The sequence below is a fragment of the Xenopus tropicalis genome, chromosome 1 (genome assembly GCF_000004195.4).
Source record: "Xenopus tropicalis strain Nigerian chromosome 1, UCB_Xtro_10.0, whole genome shotgun sequence".
NCBI classification, from domain to species: domain Eukaryota; kingdom Metazoa; phylum Chordata; class Amphibia; order Anura; family Pipidae; genus Xenopus; species Xenopus tropicalis.
In genome coordinates this window covers 186178816-186202296 of record NC_030677.2, presented here as the reverse complement: position 1 = coordinate 186202296, position 23481 = coordinate 186178816, and the positions used below count along the sequence as shown (strand labels likewise).

The 23481-nt window shown below is 41.6% G+C and overlaps 1 protein-coding gene across 1 annotated transcript in view; it reads left to right on the top strand.

The window, feature by feature from the left end:
* Positions 1 to 2831: 2831 nt before the first annotated feature.
* Positions 2832 to 23481, top strand: part of serinc5 (serine incorporator 5) — a 28453-nt gene continuing 7803 nt past the window's right edge. Inside the window, exons 1-7 of the mRNA XM_002940195.5 lie at positions 2832 to 3475; positions 15286 to 15453; positions 17145 to 17323; positions 17735 to 17817; positions 19778 to 19871; positions 21459 to 21670; positions 22300 to 22395. Of these exons, the coding sequence (XP_002940241.1) occupies positions 3449 to 3475; positions 15286 to 15453; positions 17145 to 17323; positions 17735 to 17817; positions 19778 to 19871; positions 21459 to 21670; positions 22300 to 22395 (859 nt within the window). The 5' untranslated portion in view covers positions 2832 to 3448. The remainder of the gene's footprint in view (positions 3476 to 15285; positions 15454 to 17144; positions 17324 to 17734; positions 17818 to 19777; positions 19872 to 21458; positions 21671 to 22299; positions 22396 to 23481) is intronic.

Here is a 23481-nt window from a genome sequence, read left to right as displayed (position 1 = left end):
TGTCTATAGTGGGCTATTTCCTGGTGTTTAGTGGCTGTGACAAATAGCTGCTACCAAGTAGCTCTATGTGTCTTTGCTACTTTAGATATCCACCTTTGTCTTTTCAGTTACAGTACTAATACTTTTAACTAAAAGCTGGTAACAAATGTGAATTTTTTACAATTACACACCAAAATAAAAGTGTGGCCCAGGTGCAGCAGCCCTGAGCCCGTAGCAAGGGGAACGTAGCAAGCTTCAAATCCTTGTGAGCTTAAAGCACATGTTCAAATAAATGAGAAGTTGTATCTGACACTTGGATGGTTGTTGGTTTGGTGATTGCACACTCACAAGTTACAGTACTAAAGATATATAAATAATTAAATACAGCCAAGCTCACATTTTATGTGGCCCATTAGCACTGGCATTCATTAAAGTAAGCCCTATAATTAATTTAGACAGCAGCAAAAACAGTGCACAACATAAACTGTGGGGGTTAGGCAAGTTTGAGGGGAGAGGCCAGATGTTTACAGAAATACTATAACAGAGAACTGCTGCAATGACAGGCCATTACCTCAGCTCTACCTAAACTGTGCCACTTTAGGATTAGTACAGCTATCCCATACCATACCAAATGGTTGTACTGCACTCCAACTGTCTGAAAGACAAAGTGCACATTCCTTGGCACAATGTGATGATATTACATGAGAATTCTTTATTTGAACACATACTAAGGGGCCTATTTATCATACAGGTAAACCAATTAGCTCCAGAAAAATGGTGTCAAAAGTTGTATAAAATAAATTACAAATTTATCAAGGTGTGTTTTACACCATCCGACTGCTGGATTTGACAATGTTATTTTAAACCACTTCACACTTTGCATAATCCATTAAAGTGAAAGGGAAAAATTCAAGCACCAAGTAAGTTTTGGTGAAAAAAAAAGCAGAAGAAATTGAGATGAATAAATTACATATTCTCCCCATTGTATTTTCAAACTGTTGCTTCTATTCTATTTACACCAGATTTCAATTCCTCGATTGCTGAAAATCATTGCACAGCTTGATAAGTGTACCGTTCTTTACACAGTGGTCCATAGTGATGTCAGGTGTATAATTTTTTCCTGTTTTTTACACAGTATGATAAAAAGGCCCGAAAGTGTAGCAGACAGATGTGTTAGGATGAAGCTACTAGTAGCAGCTACTTGTCATGGCTACAAAAATAAACAATGCTGATGATTTACTGATAATTGTCTCTACATGTGTTTTAGCAGAGGTAATTCTCAGTATTGTTTATGGCATTTTGTAGCTGTGACAAATAGCTACTACTAAGTAGCTCTGTGTGTCTTTGCCCTCAGGCTGATGCCCCATGGAACAAGTTAGTTTCACGCAATAGATGTCTGTTATTGCTGCTCTGAAAGGCCTTCGAATTGCTTCTGTTGTCCAAAGTCGTGCAAAGTTTCCTCCTGCAGGCAACTTTGTACAACTTCAAACCAAAACCAAGTCAGGTGAAGGCCTTTCCGCTGGCAATGATAGCAGAGATATATCGCAGTCAACTAACATGCTCAGTGGAGCATCAAGCTTATAGGGGAAGTTTACCTTCCTAAAGTCTGTACAGTGCAGGTATGTGCCAGTTTGAGAACATCTGATCAGCAATATCAGTAATTATCTCATGTTTATGAGAGTCTCCAGCTCCAGAGACTCATGGGTAGAGCAGCACATGTTCCTCCCACTGCTTATTACAGGTATGGGATCCCTTATCCGGAAACCTGTTATCCAGAAAGTTCTGAATTACGGAAAGGCCATCTCCCATAGACATCATATAAGCAAATCATTCTAATTTTTAAAAATGATTTCCTTTTTCTCTGTAATAATAAAACAGTACCTTGTACTTGATCCCAACTAAGATATAATTACCCCTTATTGGGGGCAGAACAGACCTATTGGGTTTATTTCATGGTTAAATGATTCCCTTTTCTCTGTAATAATAAAACAGTACCTGTACTTGATCCCAACTAAGATATAATTACCCCTTATTGGGGGCAGAACAGACCTATTGGGTTTATTTCATGGTTAAATGATTCCCTTTTCTCTGTAATAATAAAACAGTACCTGTACTTGATCCCAACTAAAATATAATCATTATTGGTGGCAAAACAAGCCTATTGGGTTTATTCAATATTTAAATGGTTTTTAACAGACTTAAGTTATGGAGATCCAAATTAAGGAAAGATTCATTATCTGGAAAACCCCAGGTCCCGAGCATTCTGGATAACAGGTCCCATACCTGTATTGGGCTTTCTTTGTATGAAAGTGAAAGGCAGGGGTAGTGTCCTTGTGTGCATGTATTGCTATTGTGGCCCCAGGGAGCTTCATACCCTGTTTCCCCCAAAAATAGGGCATCCTCCGAAAGTAAGGCACCCCCCCCGATTTTTCACCCCCCTCGGAAAATAAGGCACCCCCTGAAAATAAGACACCCACCTAGGGCTGGGCGATAAATCTCGCCCAAACGATGGAATAAATGTGTACTGTATTCTTCTTCATGGAAAAATAAGACATCCCCTGAAAATAAGACCTAGTGCATATTTTGGAGCTTAAAAAAAATATAAGACAGTGTCTTATTTTCGGGGAAACACAGTAATACCTTTGTGTAGGAATAATTACTTTTATACTTTACTGAGTTTCAGCCCCCCCCCCCCTGCCAGAGTAACTGCAATGGGTCTGGAAACCACCAACGAGGTCTATAGGATATATGGCGTCTACATGAGCTATACGGCAGGCCACAGAGTTTGTTTTGGCGCCATTTTGTAGCATTTAGTCTTGACGAGATTATTGATGGCCCTACTCAACTAGTGTAGAGAGTCCCCATTTGAGAGGGGGGTTACTATAAACCAGCATTCCCAATTTCCCAGTGATTGGTGAGCCACCTTCCCACTGACAGCCCGGGACAAGACGTGTGTATGAGCGGGCTCTGAGTTTGGGACATTAGAGAGGACAGTGCCATTCCCACACTCCCGCCGCCTTCCTTCACACTGGGCAGAGATTAGGGAAAGCGCTGGGCTGCTCATAGGAATCTCCTCCCCCCACTGACGAGAGCGGAAGTGCCTGCCCAAAAGCTGGCGAGTTTCTGCCAGAGGGAAAGTAAGAACGGAGTGGAAGGGCAGCCCTGAGTGCCCGCATAAGCCATTACAGCCCGCAGCAGAGGTGTCCGAGCCGCCCGCCCCGGGCTCCCATGCAGCAATAAGGGCTTAATAAGGAACTTTGTCCCCTGTGGAGCCCAGGGGAGAGGCGAGTGCCCGGAGCCCAGGTACAAGCTTGCCCCTACGGCAGGGATAGCCTGAGTCATACATACCTTCCCTGCTGAATTCTCCGGGATCTTCTAACGGACGGAGCCGACCCGGTGCCGCCGCCTGGCACACAGACACCCCTGCCGGTAGGAGGCTCCCTGCGCTCATCCCATTGTCTGTGCGACAATGTCTGCCGTGTGCTGCTGGAGGCAGGTGAGCAATGTCCCACCGCCCTGTGCCCATTATCCCCGGGGGAAGGGCTGCAGTTTGTACCAATGGTGCTATATTGTCCCAACATGTTCTGCAGAACCGCAACAGGGTCAGTAGGTCTCTGGGCAGTGGCCAAAGGTTAATGGTTTACAGCCCAGACTTATTCTCTTCGGGTCCCAAACTCAATAGTAGTTAAACTGTTAGCTTTGTATTGGTACCAACAAAAACTGGGCTTACGTGAGGGTATATGGATCCTTTTGTGCCACTCACTTCAAAACATCATGGTTTCCCTCAATGCCAGACGGCAATTGTTACACAGGTGCAGGGGCTGACATAAGATTTGCATTCATCAAGCCTGACCCCTCATTTAATTTAATGCTGCCCAGCTAATATGGGCTGGATATGGCAAGTGCAACGCTCTCCAGCGAAAGTTGCTCATGTAGCGGCAGGTAAGCGGCAACCATGGAACCCTGCAGCAAACAGATTTGGCACGGTGCTTAAACTCAATGAGAAAGTCCCTCATTTCATACAATAATAAAAAAATGATCCTTAATATCAGTGTCCAGAGAAGCCAGTTTCATTATAGATCTGGGAGTAACTGCATGTAAAGGAGATTGGCCTCTTGGGGACATAAGGGGTAGACTTGCTGCCCTGATCTGTACTGCTGGGCATCATGGGACATTTATCGCTTGCATGTAAGCAGTCTAGCACTAGCATTAGCCCAGCTGTGTGTTCCCACAAGGTGGTTTGGCTGGCATGTTCTCTTGTAAATGATCTCTGCCCAAAAACTGATTCTGAACTGCTTTCCATTGTATATTCTTTGCACACTATCCTTGTGCAAATACGTGCAAAAGCAGTCTTTGCTTATCCCTTTCTGTTGTCTGCTTATGACTCTTGAAACAATGTAGCACGAGACATTTCACCTGTGGGTCAGCTGGCTTCTGCTACATAGTCTCAGGAGTCGGAGCTAATGTACAGAGAATATAAACAGCAAGACAGATACTACTTTCAATTGAAATTACAATTTTACAATCCAGTTGTTCATATTGTTATATATATTTAGATACTAGCCTGTAAGCCCCCCCTGGGGCAGGGGCTGATGTGAATGAATAGTAATATTCAGTGTATGTGGTGCATTACTAATAAAGGATCATTACTGAGAAGGTGATATCATACTCCTATTTTCATGTGTTGCTGCATGCTTTTAGCTGTGTTTATGAAAGAAAATGATATTAGAGGATGGCACAACACACGATTAGTTATTTTTCCTATAAAAATATCAGGTAAAGGTCTCAGTCTAGAGTCTGAAAATGCTTCCGTGCTACTTTTAGCTCTTGAGATATGGGTTAATATGTGTTAATATCTCCTGTCTCTTACAATGTAGAATTTTTATGTGCTGACCAGTGTTGGCATGTCAGAGTTCCATAGTGAGGGGGCAATTGTCCAGCACTTGGGGTGCTTACTCTGCCAGTAATAAATAGTCCCAGGCAGAACTCTGAAGCTCCACGTGGGATGCTATTAATTATAACACTACATATGTTCAGTTGGCTAATGCAGGGCCCAGGGACCTGTGCCAGTTTCCTTCAGATGTTGGCACAGATGTGCATTCAGTTAAACAAAGCAGATGAAGGCTCAGGGATACCCTCTCTCCACCATAACTGGGGCTTTCTATGAAACAGAGTTTGCTCCTCATAATTCTTATTGAGCTAAACCAACCAAGTGTGTAATGGCAGATGTTTCTAGTTCCCCCTTGAATGAGGCTGCTGAGATATTTGGTAGAGCAGATATTATTCTTATCTCAGGAAGTCAGTTGCCTTACTTAAAGGCATTTCCTTCATCTATACAGTTTACTTCTTCCTTTGAAGCTTCTGTTTTGTTTTTAATTTAGCTTTTACCAGGGTGTATGTAGACTATTATAATGAGTCAAAGCTGATACTGCAAGTATTTTATACTCTGTCAGTATGTAAATATTTGTTTGTTTTTATTTAATATTTAAATACAAAGATTCACATTAAGAAGTCTGTTCTGTCCAAGGCTGGTTATGCTGTTTCTCCAGCTAGGAACAAAGACACAAAGCAACACGTGACTAGCAAGGGCCACCATCAAAGAGACTGCTCATCTCAAATTACAAGCCTTAGACACAACGTCTATTTTAGTATAGGTTGCAGAGAATGGGTTCCATTCAGTTACATGTTCATTTTGTTTTTTGTCAGTGGGAAGTGCCCTATTCACATTAGAACCTAGGGTCGCTAAAGCTGTTTGCATTTGAAAAGTTCCCGCTCCACCCTATTTGTGTGCAAGTAGTAGGGTCACTTCACAATCTAGAGAGCTATTGTGTTGTAGCCGAGGTGCAAAAAGAGCATTTGTTTATGCTTATTTGTCGTTAGTGTGTTGTGTGACACCTATTGAGCCCTGGGGTCTAATATATGCCTGGGGCATGTGACCCTCTAGGGCAGGGTCCCTAAACTTTTTCATCCGTGAGCTACATTCAAATGTAAAAAGAGTGGGATGTACAAGCATGCAAAAAGTGCCTGGGGGGGTGCCAAATATAGCCTGTGATTGGAAATTCATAGCTCCTATTTGGACTAAGCCTATAGGAGACTCTGTTTGGCTGTACGCATGGTTTTTATGCAACTAAAGCTTGCCTTCAATACAGGAATTCAAAAATAAGCACCTGCTTTAAGGCCACTGGGAGCAACATCCAAGGGGCTGGTGAGCAACATGTTGTTCACAAGCTACTGTGTGGGGATCACTGCTCTAGGACCATTCTTTTTCCCAAAATCCCAGTTTGAGAGGTGCACCTCCCCTGAGGGGGGGGGGCACCTTGGGCACAAAGGGGGCAGCAAGTATACTGGGTGATATCCTCTGTTGTGAGGTGTACAGAATGACCTTTATTAATAGGGAATGGGGGGGGCTCTTGCCACATATCTAAGAGGAGGGGTCATGCTTCTCTTTATCTGTCCCATGTTTAAAGGGTTAACAGGAAGTATAAGATTTCTATTTCATTTTATGTACAAAATATTGAAAGAAACAAACTAGGTCCCGGTGCCAAATAATCTAATGCTGCTGCCAGGATCCCAAGGCCAAGTTATTTTCACCCCCGTGTTATCTCTCATGACACAGACCTTATCTATTCCAACCGTTCTGCTCATCCTCCTAACTAAAGAAGCAGCCCGACAATAAGTGAATATTTTGCTTCCAAGATACAAATGTAAGAGGGAAAACAGTTCAGAAGGAAGTGTGTGCTGTAAGCAGCTTGTTATAAAGGTGTTTCCCGAGTTTGTGTGACTCAGCTTCTGTGTTTCGTCTTCATAAGGGAAATCAGCCAATAGTGAAGTTAAATGGATTAAATCATGTTGTGGAATATAATCCATTATATAATGTTTGTACAGGGATCACAGTGTCTGTGATTTCTACTTACTGTCGAGGGCTTTTCTTACAACTCATAGTGAGCTATAGAGAAGTAAAGAGAACACACGTATACACAACCATACACCCACCTCTCGACTATAATGGCCAACTACCTGGGCATGTATATCGGGCTAGGGATCAGTTCTGACAGACTATGCTGATGAATAAAGCGTTTCTTGTCAATACTTAAAAAATAGTTTAAATGTTTTAAGTCCGGGCTGGAAAAATATGTGAACCCTTGTGTTTAGTAACTGGTAAGACCTCCATCAAATATTTCCTGCATCTGCTGATTGGATTTGTCCTACAGTTAGAGGTCCGTTCCTTGCATGAGCAGCAGTCTTCAGGTCATGCTACAGCATCTTATTTGGGCTGAGGTGTGGACATGGCAAATCTTCTTACTTACTCCTGTGTTTCGAATGCATTATTGCAGTGATCCCCAACCAGTGGCTCGCCAACCCTTGGATGTTTGTCCCAGTGGTTTCAAAGCAGGTGCTTATTTTTGAACTGTGGCTTGGAGGCAAGTTTGATGAAAGAGCCTTCTGTAGGCTGCCAGTCCACATAGTTGCTACCAAATAGCCAATCAAGACCCGCACCCGACCCAACTTCTTCCCTGTATTTATAGACCTGTGCCCGACCCGCTCCAGAGCAACATCACAAAAGGGGCTTGTGCGTGCCTATAAATTTAGAAGCTGGAAGAAACAGCCGGCAGTGTTAGGTTGCGGGCGGGGAGAGCGAGCGGAAGAGCTTAACCCAAACATGCCCATAAGTGATGTGACGAGGTTAGTCTGAACCCGTGGTTATTGGGCCGGCCCGCACATTACTACTCAGTGTGTCTTCGCCCTTAGGTGAATGATCAGCATTGTCTGTTTATGTAGCTTTGACAATTAGTTGCTGCTAGTAGTTCTGTGTGCCTTCGCCCCCTACACATCTCTGTAGTCTTCTTTTAATTGGGAAATAGTTACAGCTACTTCCTCAAAAACATCAGTCAGTCTTGGAACTTCTGACTCCACACGAGAATGTTTATTGACCTCATTTATTATTGGTTTAAGCAGATTGTGTTTGTCTGATGTTGTGACTTAGTTGAAGATCAGACCACGTTCTAAGGGCTCTGGCACACGGGGAGATTAGTCGCCCGCGGCAAAACTCCATGTTCGCGGGCGACTAATCTCCCCGAGTTGCCTTCCCCCTGCCATCCCACCGGCGAACGTGTAAGTCGCCGGCGGGATGGCAGACGCGGCGGCGCGATTTAGCGCAAATCGCCGAAAAAGACTCGCAAGTCTTTTTCGGCGAATTCCCGAAATCGCCCCGCCGCGTCTGCCATCCCACCGGCGACTTACGGCGGCGCGATTTCCTGAAATCGCCCCGCCGCATCTGCCATCCCACCGGCGACTTACATGATCGCCGGTGGGATGGCAGGGGGAAGGCAACTCGGGGAGATTAGTCGCCCGCGAACAGGGAGTTTTGCCGCGGGCGACTAATCTCCCCGTGTGCCAGAGCCCTTATAAGTAACAATTGTAGAAATGCAAGTAATACCAGATGCTTAAAAAACTTTTTCAGAAGGCAGGGAAAACCTTAAGGATAAGAAATGCTACAGGGATTTCATCATTTAGTCTCTGCTGATATCTGCATTAGGCCAATACAAAGAAATAACTGAAAAAGGATTCTAACCCCCATATGTAATAAAAAGTACTAAGTATGCCCAGGTGCAGTAACCCACAGCAACCAATAAGATGCTTGCAGTTGACCAATAAATGCTACCTGCTGATTGGTTGGGTTACTGCTCTTGGGCAAACTTTAGTCCCTTTTATTGCCTACCCCCTTTATCTTTAAAGGAGTGAAACTCAGTTAGCCGACATAGGTCCCCTGCACAGGCCCAGCCTTACTCCCCAGGAAACTGTACATTATACATATATACATGTTATATATCATATCAGCTCAACTAATTATTTTTGATTGAGATTTTCTTTGAGAATCATCAGCAGCAATAACCTCCACTGAATATTTCCTCCATCTGCTAATTGGATTTGCACAACAGTCTGCAGCCTTCAGGCCATTCCTCCCAAATAAAATCTAAACTTTCCATGTCTACTGACTGATTCTCACTGTCTTCTCCTACGTACCATCAATCACTTGGAGATCAGTGAGTTTTCTATGTCACGTTGCCTTCCCACTGACACCAAGGCTGCCTTTCATCTTGAACTTATGTTTTTTTGTAGAAAAGAGGCTGTAATTGTTTCCTTCCTAAAATTCTCCCTTTGGCGAATATGTCCTTCTGTGCTGCTTGAGAAGAGAATGCTGCCTCTCTTTGGGAAATAAGCAATAATCTGTATACTGATTTCATTCTGCTTCTTTCTATATAAATAAAAGTAGGCTAAAATTAGGGACTTCTATGTATTTTTACTTAGTGACGTGCCACCTTGCTTGGGAAAATTATTGGGCCTTCCTATCTCTTATATATCTTTTGATAGCCTTAGCATCAAGTATCATTTTTCCTGGCAGTATGGCAACAATACTGACAGTGCTAGTGATAGATAGGTAAAATTACCTTTTAAAGGCAAACTAAGCGCTGGCAATCTTTCTTTCTCTTTGTGTATAAATAGGTACATACTTGCCTGGCTTGTTGTACCAGACACAGAAATAACAGGAGTGCGGGCAAATCCTCCGTTTTTGGAGAGCTAAGCAATTTAATGTTTTACACGAGGGATGTAAGGCTTCCTCTTATACAGGCAACATCATCACAATCAGAATTGTAAGAGATTAGGATGTTTACATATATTCAGTTAAATAACTGGAGCAAAAAAAAAAAATGACAGTGCAGTCAGTATGTGCGTGTTAGACACCAAGAAATTCAGCTGCGTGTGATAACAAATGGCTGTGTGTGCACGTCACACTGTAACTGATATATATGTAATTGCTGTGCACTCTGTGTGTCTTTATGGAGAGAGTTAGGGGTTGAGAGGATTTATTTTAGGTAGTAACATGCAGTAACACCCCCATTACACTTATTTTGCTGAGTAAAGGAGAGTGTACAATCCTGCACTTATCCCAGGACAGGCAGTTATGTGTGGTTTACTTTAGCACCATGGTTGACCTGTTACAGCCACTGGATTTGGAAAGGCTTAATCCACCCACATTTCGTAAAAGTAATATAAAGGAACAGTAACACCAAAAACTTTGTGTTTTAAAGTAATCCAAACATAATGTACGGTTGCCCTGCACTGGTAACACTGGTGTGTTTGCTTCAGAAAATCTACAGCAGTTCATATAAATACTCTGCTGTGAAGCTATGGGGGCAGCCATTCAAGATGGAGAAAAGGCTCAGGTTACATAGCAGATAACAGAAGTCCTGTGGAATACAATTGTGTTTTATCTGTTATATAACATCTGCTAAATAACCTGTGCCTTTTCTCGGCTTTAATGGCTGCCCCGATTGATACACAGCAGAGTATTTATAGAGTTTCTAAGGCAAGCACACAACTTTTACCAGTATAGGGCAACAGTACATTATATTTTAATTACTTTGATACATTTTCATTTGTTGGTGTTGCTGTTCCTTTAACAAAGAGAACAATAAAAAAAATATTTTGGCAAGGAGAGAGCATAAACCACAGACTCCATCAGATGCTCAACCACAGTTTCCATTTTCTCTTGTTGTCCTGCAATATACATTCCTGTATAGGGACTGGGGAATGTAGTACTGTGAGAATATTAATTACAGAACAGGAAAGGTTGGTTGCAGTGCTTAGAATGGATGGCAAGCATTCATGTAGCATAAATTATTTATTAATATTTTATCACAATAATCCTTTATATGAATATGAAATGTGCAGATGTGAGGCTGCTGACCTGGGGCTGGGTACAGATACACCGATGTTCAGCAGTTTGTTCTCTATTTTATTTTTAGAAAAAGCACAACCCTCACCCAACTCAAACCCACAAACTGTTGCCTGTGCCTTCCAGCTCTGTACTTCTGTGTGCCTCTGTTTCCAAGGCAGGGAATCTTTGGAGCAAAAGTGTTACTTTCCCAGTCTGACCCACACCCAACCCGAACCCACAGTGGTCTCCTGAATGTTTAGCCGAACCCGCCCAAAGCACCTGTCCTACGGGTTTGTGGTCAAACCACACATTACTGTGTCATAAGCCTTGGGATCTAGGAGCAGATTGGTATAATGGAGCATTTGAGGGAAAGATTACTTGCTGTAAGACTCTTACAGATACCCGGCTGCTCCTGCCCTACGGCTCATCGTTCATGCTTTCCTTCACTTCTAATATTGACTCAACATTTCAACTCCTTCTGTAAGACCTCTCTCAGATCCAGCCTTTTCTAGAAAAAATCCATCCAGGCCTTTATAGTCTACTAACATGACTGTTGCTGCTGTGCCAATATGATTTTTTGTCTTTCGTCCATCCTCAAAGCAGCACTAGTTTTTTTTTTGGCTCTGGGCTTCATTCTCTATGCAAGAGGCCTCGCCAGTCTTATGGTGGGTTTCATGCCTATGCTATTATATCACTGTGCTGGGCTCTAGAGGTAAAGATGGGTGTCCTGAGTTCTGTGTTGGCTGCCGGGGGACTCTTTGCCACTGGAATCATGTCCTGTCAGTGATTTCAAAGGATAATGCTTTTACTAGGGTACAAAACAGAATAAGCTTAGAGTTTTCAAGTCCAAGATATGATTCAGAATTTTATCATCTTGCTACAAAGCCCTCCTCTCTACTCTTCCATAGTTAAACTCAAAATACTTTATAACTAAAGCTGGCTTTAGTTGAACGTTCAGATATCAATGGTATGTTTATATGCAATGATCTAAAACCAACATTCAGACTGAAATTGTAGGATAAAGTCCTAAAAATAACTAAGACTTCTGAGGGGTGGAGTTCTATGCCCTACTTTCACTGGAACTAACATTTCCACATTTTTTCCCCTGAACCATGCTGTTGCTGTCATTCCTATTTATCTCTATTGCTAATTTGAGTTTGCTCATGAGTCTGCATTTAAAAGTAGTAGCACCAGGTAAAAGGATTATTGCTTCCACATTTGGTTTTTTTTTATGTCTAATGGTCTATGAAATTGCAAGTTATAGGTGATAGATAACAGGTGGAATGTTTGCTTTAGGTCTAGTAACCATTGGCAACCAGTCCTACAATAAGGAACAATGTTAGAGCAGGTATTGCTTTCTTTTCTATGTAATAAAGCAATGTTAGCCATTAGGCTACTTCCATGGAAATAGCCAGCTGACATAAGAGATTCCTGAAGAAGGCTCTGCAGACAGATGTCTGACAGAAATAGTTAAGCTGAAGACTGCAGCAGCCGGCGGTCTTGCCGGCTCTTTCCTGAACTGTACTTGGAAGGAAAACATGGAAGAATATTTTGCATGATCAGCAGCCTGGCTAATTCTGAACACAACACGAAGCGGAATCCCCAGAGCATTGAATTACACAGTCAGAATTGTCTGAGACACTGCAGCTGTTGCACATCTTCGGCCCATTTTGTTCCAGTCACAGTCTGCTTGCACTTTATCATGGAGTGTTTGCCAGAATATTATTGCTTGCATGAGTATTTGTACAGGGGAATTCATATGAGTTCCATTGTTTGCTAATGGCATTTTTTCTTTTATTCTTGCCTGTTGTGAGGACAAACCTACTAAATTGGGCAGAGCTAAAGTCTTGATTAACTAACCCTTACCCTAAGGGCTCTGGCACACGGGGGAGATTAGTCGCCCGCGATTAACTCCCTGTTCGCGGGCGACTAATCTCCCCGAGTTGCCTACCCCTGCCATCCCACCGGCAAACATGTAAGCCTCGCGAGTCTTTTTCGGCGATTTGCGCGAAATCGCGCCGCCGCGTCTGCCATCCCGCCGGCGACTTTCATGTTCGCCGGTGGGATGGCAGGGGTAGGCAACTCGGGGAGATTAGTCGCCCGCGAACAGGGAGTTAATCGTGGGCGACTAATCTCCCCCGTGTGCCAGAGCCCTTAGAGTATGGAAATGCTTTGCACCTTGTTGGAAGCTGAGACACCTTAGAAGAAAGCAATTTGTGTCTCTAGGGAGTATCAAGGTCATGTGAAAGGGTAGACTAGACTGATAAAAACAAATATGTGTTATTAAAATACATGTCGGCAAAATATAAACCTATTAAAAGCTATCCTTGGCCTTTAACAAGTCAGACGACTCTTTACTATTGCCTCGCCCTCCTGTTCTGCTCCACTTTATATTTAACATGTGGTTTTGTTCTTCTTTAGGACTGCTTAAGTAAATAGGGAGCCATTGAAAGTGTTTTATAGCCCCATCCTTGAAACCAATTAACAGCCATGGTGACAAAATGCCTGGAATCTCTACATGGGCCAGTGCCTGTGTCTAGTTCCCCGGAGGAACCCCTATATTAGCCCACTCAAACCCTTAGTAGATCTCTAGCTCCCAGTAGCCTGTTGTATAAACAAGTGAGGTGAAGCTGGGAAGTTGTGAATTTTGAGTTGTTTGGGTCACAGGCCCCCCCATTTATATTTTAAAATTAAATATCTAATAGCTTGTGAGGGGGAATTAGAAATGTTGATATATGCCTAAACACTTGCTGCCTGGGTTTTTTTCCTCAGCCGTTTGTTAAAGGACTTTTTTTTTTTTTACTTTTTTTTGTGTTACTGTTCCTTTAATGTTTTGATGAGATTGGGTGTGGGGTTAGTGCAGTTTAGACCTTGGTTTTTAAGCTGAGTATTTCTGAAGTTGAACCCTTTGGAAGTCAAGAAGTATTGAGCAAAGCAACACCGGGCAATAGATTGTGAGCATGGAAGATCTCCAAGATATCTCTGTGTTTACCCTTCTGAATATCTGCTAGTGTCCAGTGCCTATGAAACAACTGAGATCCCCTCAGTGTCTGTAGGTCTGATTTTAACCTGCCAGTCCTGGATAAAATGGTTCTTTCCATTGCTGTATGAATAGGATATGAGTGGCCGGACACAGCCAGTGTGTTTGGCAGGGGCCCAGTCCGGGGGAAGTGTGGTCTTTATAAGAAACAGTCCATACACCCAACATATTCATTGTTCCTTACTAACAATAGTGGTTTATTCAATGCCTCTGGGAATGATAATTATGGTTGAGACATGGCATGGTGCAGGATTTTATATACTGGGCACCACTTTAATGTATTATTTAATATGTGAAAGTGTTAACATCTTGGCTTAGAGCAAAAATGATACAAGAAATGCACTTGGCTAACAGGTTCTGTAACACCTGACTTGTATTTAGAAGCAATATCTGTATGAAAGCCCCATTTAAAGTTCATAAAGAAAATACAATTCAGGATTTCTACCCAGCTGAGTGTGTGTGGCTGTCATGGACAAAGCACGGATTGTATGCGGTAATATTATGCATTTTCCCACCAACACTACTGTAATTGTTAATAGTTTCCCAACAAACGATTGCTGTTTTCTTCCCTACATGTATTAGTTATGTCAGAGCAAATATATCCGAGGCAGCGTGATAGTTTATCATATATTCCGCCTTTCCATGGAACAAAACCTTATTTCTTTATCATCTCACATATCTGATCAGGTTTTACATTGAAACTGAAAAAAACATTTATTTTGAGTTTTGCTCATTTTCTTGCTTGCATCGGAAGTAAAAATTAACTATCATTTAGAATACTCTGTAGCAAAGGACCTAAATTAAAAAAATAAGTTATGAAGTAAAAAAAAAAAATAACGATTGAACCGTAGCCTCTCAGAGCAATACTATTGTGGCTGAAGCTTTAAAATCGGGGTCACTGATCCCAGCAAAGAGTTAGAAGAAAAAGGCAGGAAATTCAAAAACTATACAAAATAAATAATAAAGAAAAAAGTGAAAAGTTGCTTAGAGTTGGCCATGTACTAAAAGTTAACTTAAAGGTGAACCACCCATTTAAACAGAGGCAGTAATATAGTGATTTTAACACTGACTTTTAAATTTAAAGTTGTTTAACCTCTGTATAGCATTCCGTGCACCACTGCAGTCACCAGTATGGCAGCCGAGCAGTTTTCCTGGTATAGCCCTGGTAGTGGGTGGCACCTTGGTTCCGAGGTGCTGTGGCTACCAAACATGGGGATGGGTTGATTGTACTCAAATCAGGAGCAAGTGCAAGGGTGAGAGGGCACCACATTACAGGGACTTTCCAGAGTAACTGGCCTGAACCAGACAGCACAGTATTCCGCTTACTACCAAGTTTAGGTGAATGGCACCAGGGTGAACAGAAGGCAATATTTGCAGCAGGGTGGATGCCAAGGTTTCATACAGTGCCATGCAAGGAATTCTGCATATAACTTCTGCTGCACTCGAGCCCAAATGAAATTTTATACTGGATAAAATTCTGCCATCAGGGACCTCAGATCTGTGTGCTTTTCTGTCTCAATACTCATTTGTGGTCCTTCTCTTCCAGCTGGCCTGTTGCTGTGGGTCCGCAGCCTGCGCCCTCTGCTGTTCCTGCTGCCCGAAAATAAAGCAGTCTACGACTACCCGTCTCATGTACGCACTCTACTTTATTCTAGTGACGGTCATCTGCGGCTTCATGATGTCCCCAACTGTGGCAGATTTCATGAAAGACAATGTGAGTTCCTGGTGCTTGTTTGTGCAGCCATGCACAAGAGAAATGGAGAACCCATAGCAATGAAAATGATATTGGTGAAATATACACTAGCATGCCTACAATTGTCTTGTGTGTCATTGCAATAATCAGGGCAGGTCTTACATGCGCAAGTGTGACCCCCCCCCCATGCAAGTCCAGCGAGATCACTCTGAGCTGTATATAGGAGAAAGTTACCCTTAGGAGACCAGCATAGAGGGGAAACATGTATAAGAATGGCACTGTTGTGCGAGAAAAAATAGATAAAGTAGCTCAAGGTTAGAATCCCAAACTGAGTACCCTCCCCTTCCTCTCGCTTCACTCCTTCTTCCCCCTATAACATTCACTGTCCCTTATAATCTCTTTTTGTTTCTCAGCACATCTGCCTTATAACCTTTATTGCTTCTTTAGTGAATAAGCACAGTTGTCACAAGGGTAGTAACATTACCCTAACTAGGATATTTCTAAGGCAATCTGCCGTAAGTCAAGACTCCCTGAATTCTCAGCAGTCCCAGAATGGGACTTGTATCAGTGCAATTTTTAAGAAATGGAGGGCTGTGCCCTTGCCATAATTCTTTTGCATTTCTTTACTGTATCTTCCAGCAACAACTACACTTTTAGAAAACTTACACTTATTGCTTTTAGACATTTCCTTCAACCTTTACATACATATGGCATAGTTTTATTGAACCTCTGTAAAGGCTACAGGACTAGGACAGTGGTCTACCCCCAATGCTTTCTTCTTGTTAGAGGTTTATAGCACAATAGAAAGAAGTCTGTGTCCTGCCAGCCTGGCACAGTGACAGCTTAAGGCAAAGCTTAATGCCAGGCCCTTACAGCTGACATGGCTTCAGCTCTGTGGGTAAAAATGACTTTTCCCAAAAACTGCATCTATCATGAAACTGTAATATAGGCATCTTCTCACAGCAGTTTGAAAAGAACTTTAAAGATATAATAATTTACAAATTTGTTGCTGTTTTCATGAGATGAAGCTGAATTTTCATTTCACTTTAGTTCCCTTTAAGAATCACACTCTGAATAATTTGCCTGCTTGCAGTCAAAGCAACAAACACACCTTTCTCTGTTCAAAGATGGAAACTCTTGGTGAGAATGCGGTAGAAGGGCGAGGTTAGGAGGCGTATGGTTTATCCTCATATGAACCAAGCAGATCAATACTTGGCACTGATGTAGCAATGTCTGTAGGTTTCACTCCTTGCTTGTAACAAGCGAACGTAAATAACACTCTGGATAGTTTTACAGTATTTTTATGCCGCTCGTCCAAGGCCACAGTTAATGAAATAATTTATCATCCTTTGTCTGCTTCTTGAAACTGATCCCAGGGCTTCGAGTGAAATAAATGACTGAGCTGTACTGAAAGGTTACTGTCGGGTTGTACAGTGAGTAGAGGGGAAAAAAAGGGGATTAGCAAAGAATGTGAAGGAAAAGAGGCCCTCACTGCAAAATGTGGCAGGGTGGGGGTATAAGGGGAATCATTTCTATAGGAAAAGGACAGTTTCCCATCTCTGTTGTACCCCAATCTTTCTGATCCATGTAGTTGCTGTAATACATGCTCAGCCAATGATAACGTCCTTTGGGAAAGTGATTGATATAACCCCTTTTTTTTTTTTTTTTTAATGTGCCTTAGTGATGTGTTATCCCATCTTTCTGTCCCTCAGATTCCCTTTTATAAAGATATATGCGAGCGCATCCAGGCCGGAGTGGACTGTGAGAAGCTAGTGGGATACTCTGCTGTCTACCGTGTCTGCTTCGGCATGGCCTGTTTTTTCTTCATCCTCTTGATCTTCACACTGTTTATTAGGAACAGCAAGAGCTGGCGAGCCTACGTTCATAACGGGTAAGTGTGTTGCATGTATGGGTGAGACTGGTGTCTGCACAACAAGCTGCTATCAGCCTCTGTTCCTGCAGCCCCCTGGCTCTGGAACTGTTCAGGTATTTCCAGATGTCATGGAGGCACCTGCTTCTACTTAACGCAGCTAAAGTAATAATGAAGTAAAATATTTTCACTCTTATCATCCTGTAATAGATCCCCTTTAAGTGACACATTCACAGAGATATATATATATATATATATATAATATATATATATATATATATATATATATATTTCTATCATATATTGTGTGCTGTGCATTCCCCAAACCTCTGTGAGCCCTGAGATGTGTCTGTGTGAATGGGATAGCAATGGTTTATGAGGTGTGTTTGTGTCAGACAGTACAACGTGAGCTCCCTCTGTTTTTTATTCTAGGTTTTGGTTTATCAAATTTGTGGTGCTGATCGCAATGTGCTCCGGAGCCTTCTTTATTCCTGACCAGGACACTTTTCTAAACGGTAGGATTTTGTTCTTTGTGGGGTGTCAATCCTGAGCTGCTGTTCCATCACTGCCTTGTTAACTCATTGTAAGCACAATTCCTCTGTTTCCAGGATCTGAGGAAAATTAATAGACAAGGAGAGGTGGAATTACCTGATCAGTGGTCTTTAAAAACAAACAAACAAAAAAAAACAAAAAAAAAAAAACTGCACTGGCCCAGAGGGACGCCTAACAGCAGCCATCTTACCTTATTCCCCACAGCATCCCTAGCTTGCCTTGCATATGTACCGTACGTAGAAGAACATTTCCAGTTCTATTGTACTGTGCCTGCACGAGTGACACTCAGTGGTATGGATGCTTGGGAAAGGTCTGAAAAATTGTGTTTTCCCCAAATTAACACTGGCCAGGGGAAAACAAATCCACCTTTCCTTCTCCAATAAAGTGATATGAGGGCATAACATCTTGCATGGCATTTTGTAATGCAATAGAGCCCACAGAGTTTGGGTTACTGCTGATTATTTCCTATGGGAATAACCACCCTTCAGGACTTTCAATGCAATCATTATGTATGTTAAAGGGGAGGTTCAACTTTTATTTAACCTTTAGTATATTATACAATGGCCAATTCTAAGCAACTTTTGAACTGGTCTTCATTACTTGTTTTTTATAGTTTTTAAATTATTTGACTACTTCTTCTGACTTTGGGGGTCACTGACGCCAGTAGCTAAAAAAAACTATTGCTCTGCGGGGCTACATTATTATTATTGTTACTTTGTATAACTTATTTTTCTATTCAGGTCCTCTCCTAATTATAAACCAGTCTCTCATTCAAACCACATCCTGGTTGCTAAGTTAATTTGCACCCCAGCAACCTGATAACTGCTGAAACTCCAAACTGAGAGTGCTTCTGAACAAAAAGTGAAATAATTAAAAAAAAAAAAAAAAAAAAAAAAAAAAAATATATATATATATATATATATATATATATATATATATATATATATAAAATATGAAAAATGAGGACATATATAAAATGTGTGTGACAAGTTATATATTTGGACCGAGCATATGTATTTATAACAAACTGTGAGAGGTAACGTTTTCCAGCAGATCTCTCCCCCATTATATTGACCATAGAGCACATTATGTATTATGGCAACCTACTGACTGTTTTATCACTGTGTACCCATATGATGATCATTATTTGTGCCTCTGTCTCATATGTGTAAAATCTATTTCCCTGAAGCTATTTTCCACCTCCCTTCCATGGTTTATTCTTGATTCAGCTCATTGCACTCTTGGATATGTAATGCATTTAATGAATTCCTTGTCTGCTCCGCTTTTAGAATGATTTTGTGACCCTAGCACAGAGTGCAGCTTTCATCTCGCCCTGTTCTGTCAGATGCCTGTCCATCCCTGTATATAAACAGAACCAAATGGAGTCAGTAACATCAGCCTGTATGCTGCATTGTTACCTGTCTCTCTGGCACTATATTCTTATATACCAGTACTCCATTCAGTTTAATTAAGCGCTACTAGTTATACTTAGCACGAAATACAGAATGAGCCCCAACCCTTTTATAGTTTTTTTTTTTAGCACGAGGCACAGGGTGCTTGTGAGTTGCCTAAGGTCATAAATAACTGACACCAGAATAAAATCAGGTTCTCTCACCATCACTAAACCAGTCCATCTCTTCCCTTTTATAAGTCTCAATGTTTACAGGTGAAAAGCAGGTTTATTTGGCGCTGGAAACATGTAAAGTAGCATAATTTTTGGGAAAATGGCTTCCCTATAATAAAAAGTCTCACAAAACTTGTGGCAAGATAAATTAGTGTTTTGCCAGGTTTTCCTGGGTAAAGGTAGTGCATCTTTAATTTTACTTGTAGTATGATGTAGACCGTGATTTTCTGAGATAATTATTTCTACCTTGAATGAACGTCAGAACAAATTTATCATAGTTTTTTTTTCTGCCTTTCTAGTTTGGCGTTATGTGGGTGCAGCCTTTGGCTTTTTATTCCTGCTTATCCAGCTCATGCTATTGGTGGAGTTTGCACACAAATGGAATAAAAATTGGTGAGTTCCTTAATATCCTGCACTTAAACATTGTGCTTCTCTAATCTGCTCATACATAGACCTGCATTGAATAGGGAGAGAGCGAATGAAATCCCGCCATCGTCACGGTTCTGCTTCCCAGCGCATTTTGGGAGGGGCTACAGTTGCGCGCCTGTAGAGATCTATTAGCAGCTGCAACTGAAGTGAGAGGATGACCCCTGCAGCTGCTCATTTCAGCAATACAAAGGGGCATATTTATATACAAATATACTATAAGAATATTATTTTATATAAAAATGGCAAAATATGGAGTCAAGGAGTATAGATTGAAAGGGTGTATAAGATTTCCCCTTTGGCTCCTGTCTGCTGCTCATATTGCTTTAATTGCTGGTTGTGCAAAAAACAAAAACATTGTTTTTGCCTATTGTTTTAATCATAAAAATCTATGTTTCAGTACAAGCCCTATTGATTGCACTCGCATTGAATAAAGGGATATAGTGGTCCTTTAAATATGTTTTGCTCTGTAACTCATGGTGTAAAATGAGATTCTGTAAATTGTACCTTTTGCACCACTTTATAAATATATCCCTTAGCTTTCCACTAACGTCACTGCCATACTGAATTGATCAGATGTGGTGTATGTAGGATATATTCTTTCACTAAGCTGCCAGATCATTGTGCATACATGGCAGTGAAAATGGCATCTGCAGTTTCAGAGCTGAGCTTCTTGGTATGGAAGGACTGGCCCCTTCATACTCCCATCACCCTCTAGCTTAGGGATTAATGGGAGTGCCAGGGAAAAGTTACAGCAAGCATGGATTCCTTTGTTAGGAGGGGAGAAGGACACAATGGCTGAATAATGTGTCTCACTGGTAGCAGGGTTCTGACAGTAGCACAGCAGGTTCCCCATGATAAAAGAAGTTCCCCAGGTTGGCATCTTCTAAAATACTTTTGCCATCACATGAGAGAGAGCGGGTTATAGAGTGAGACTATTATTGTATTACGCTGAACACAATGGATTTAATGCTTATTTTCCTATTTTCTGTATATATTTCTGTCTATGGACACTCCGCCCAATGTCTGTACAACTGAGTTGTAATAATTCCATGGCCTTATCACAAGTCTGCATTTACAAAGGGGTGTCCCCCTATGTAATAAGATTTCCCATTTCGCTGTTTAAAATCTTGGAAAATATGGGAGAAAAAGAACAAAAACTCATGATAAAGTGTTAGAATTGGCTGGAAGCTTGTTCTGTGCTTTCCATTCATTACTGCAAAAGCCGTGCGGGCTGCCAGGAATAAAATGAATACAAAAACCAGTGAAGTGTCAGTGCCTGAGCTGGAAACCAAGCAAAGCAGTTTAACCCTATTCACTCCAAACCGAGCCAACAAGGAAATAAAGGCTAAAACTAAATCTGTTGGTCTAAATGGTTGCATAGAACCCAGGAACATGTGGTCTCATTAAACAACATAAATGTAAACTGCACTGAAAATGTGTGGAATGGCCTAGGCCTGCATGTGTGCCAGGGGGCAGGGAGCTGTAGCGGCCTCTCTCAATAAATATTGTAACACAAATCTATACGTGAAATATTTCTGCTTCTCTCCTCAGGATGTCTGGGACAGCCCATAATAAACTATGGTACGGGGCATTATCTCTGGTTACTCTTATCCTCTACTCGGTTGCTGTGGGGGCTCTTGTGTTACTGGCGATTTTCTACACTCATCCAGATGGCTGTGAGCTCAACAAGATCTTGCTCGGGGTCAACGCCGGCCTGTGCCTTTTTGTTTCCTTAGTGGCCATCATGCCCTCTGTACAAAAACGTAAGTGACAATGCAACTTTTAGACCAAATTGCCATGGTTTTTTTTTTTGTTTTTTTTTTTTTAAATAGTCTTTATTTTCATTTTTTATGGGAGAGTGGAGAGAACAAACCAGAACCAAACAGGAACAAGCATGGCTCACAAAAAGATACAGTAATAAGCATATCGCATCACCAGTAAATAGTGCATAAAGGTACATGCCATAAATACTAATGGACATATAGAGAATGTTAAGAATCTGGGAACTCCAATTTTTTTTTTCTTTTAGTATGTTCTAGAATGCCCAATTCTTAGCAACTTTACAGTTGGTCTTCATTTTGTATTTTTTTTTTTTTTTTAATTTTTGAAATAAGGGGTCACTGACCCCGGCAGCCAGTTTGTGATTGTTTCAGTACAAGTCAGCTGTGCTATTGCAACCTACTTAGGCACCCCACCATGTTCAGGTGCAAAAATGATAAAGATGCCATTTGTTTGGGCCCTGTGTCCCTCTGCAGTATGCTTGTATGTATATAGTACCACTTGTATAGGCACTACTGTACATTGTACCATACATTCATAGCAACAAATACATTGTTGTAAAGGCACATGTATGAAATATTTTAGCATTTCAGCCATTTTCTCTCTATTACAGGCCAGCCTTACTCTGGATTGCTGCAGTCGGGACTTATCAGCTGCTACGTAATGTATCTGACCTTCTCCTCCCTGTCAAGCAAGCCTCCAGAAACCAGTAGGTGTCACATTTAGGGGTGCTGTCTATATTCAGTGTTACTAGTGGGAGGAGTCTGCATTTGGCTGTATTTTTCAGATGCTCATTAAATTCAAGCATTTACCAACTGTTTCTCCAAAAGATAAAGTGACCCGTAGCTCATTTGGTACTAACCCTAAAATAGCTTGTACTGGTGGGCAATATAAATGGAGAAGTTTTTATTATCTACTTATTCTGTCCCTATATTCTATTTATTCTATTGATCAGGCATTCCCATCACTATATTGTTCCTGTGATTACTGACCCCAGTCATTGGGTAGCAGGGAGGACAAATCTAAATATTTCATGCTTTCCAAAATGTGCGGGTGTTAAAGGATGATTTACTCACACTTTTTATTGCAGCGAGAGATAGTAATTCTTTTTATACTCCCAGGTGTATACAGGTCCTTTTCAAAAAATTAGCATATTGTGATAAAGTTCATTATTTTCTGTAATGTACTGATAAACATTAGACTTTCATATATTTTAGATTCATTACACACAACTGAAGTAGTTCAAGCCTTTTCTTGTTTTAATATTGATGATTGTGGCATACAGCTCATGAAAACCCAAAATTCCTATCTCAAAAAATTAGCATATCATGAAAAGGTTCTCTAAACGAGCTATTAACCTAATCATCTGAATCAACAAATTAACTCTAAAAACCTGCAAAAGATTCCTGAGGCTTTTAAAAACTCCCAGCCTGGTTCATTACTCAAAACCGCAATCATGGGTAAGACTGCCGACCTGACTGCTGCCCAGAAGGCCATCATTGACACCCTCAAGCAAGAGGGTAAGACACAGAAAGAAATTTCTGAACGAATAGGCTGTTCCCAGAGTGCTGTATCAAGGCACCTCAGTGGGAAGTCTGTGGGAAGGAAAAAGTGTGGCAGAAAACGCTGCACAACGAGAAGAGGTGACCGGGCCCTGAGGAAGATTGTGGAGAAGGACCGATTCCTGACCTTGGGGGACCTGCGGAAGCAGTGGACTGAGTCTGGAGTAGAAACATCCAGAGCCACCGTGTACAGGCGCGTGCAGGAAATGGGCTACAGGTGCTGCATTCCCCAG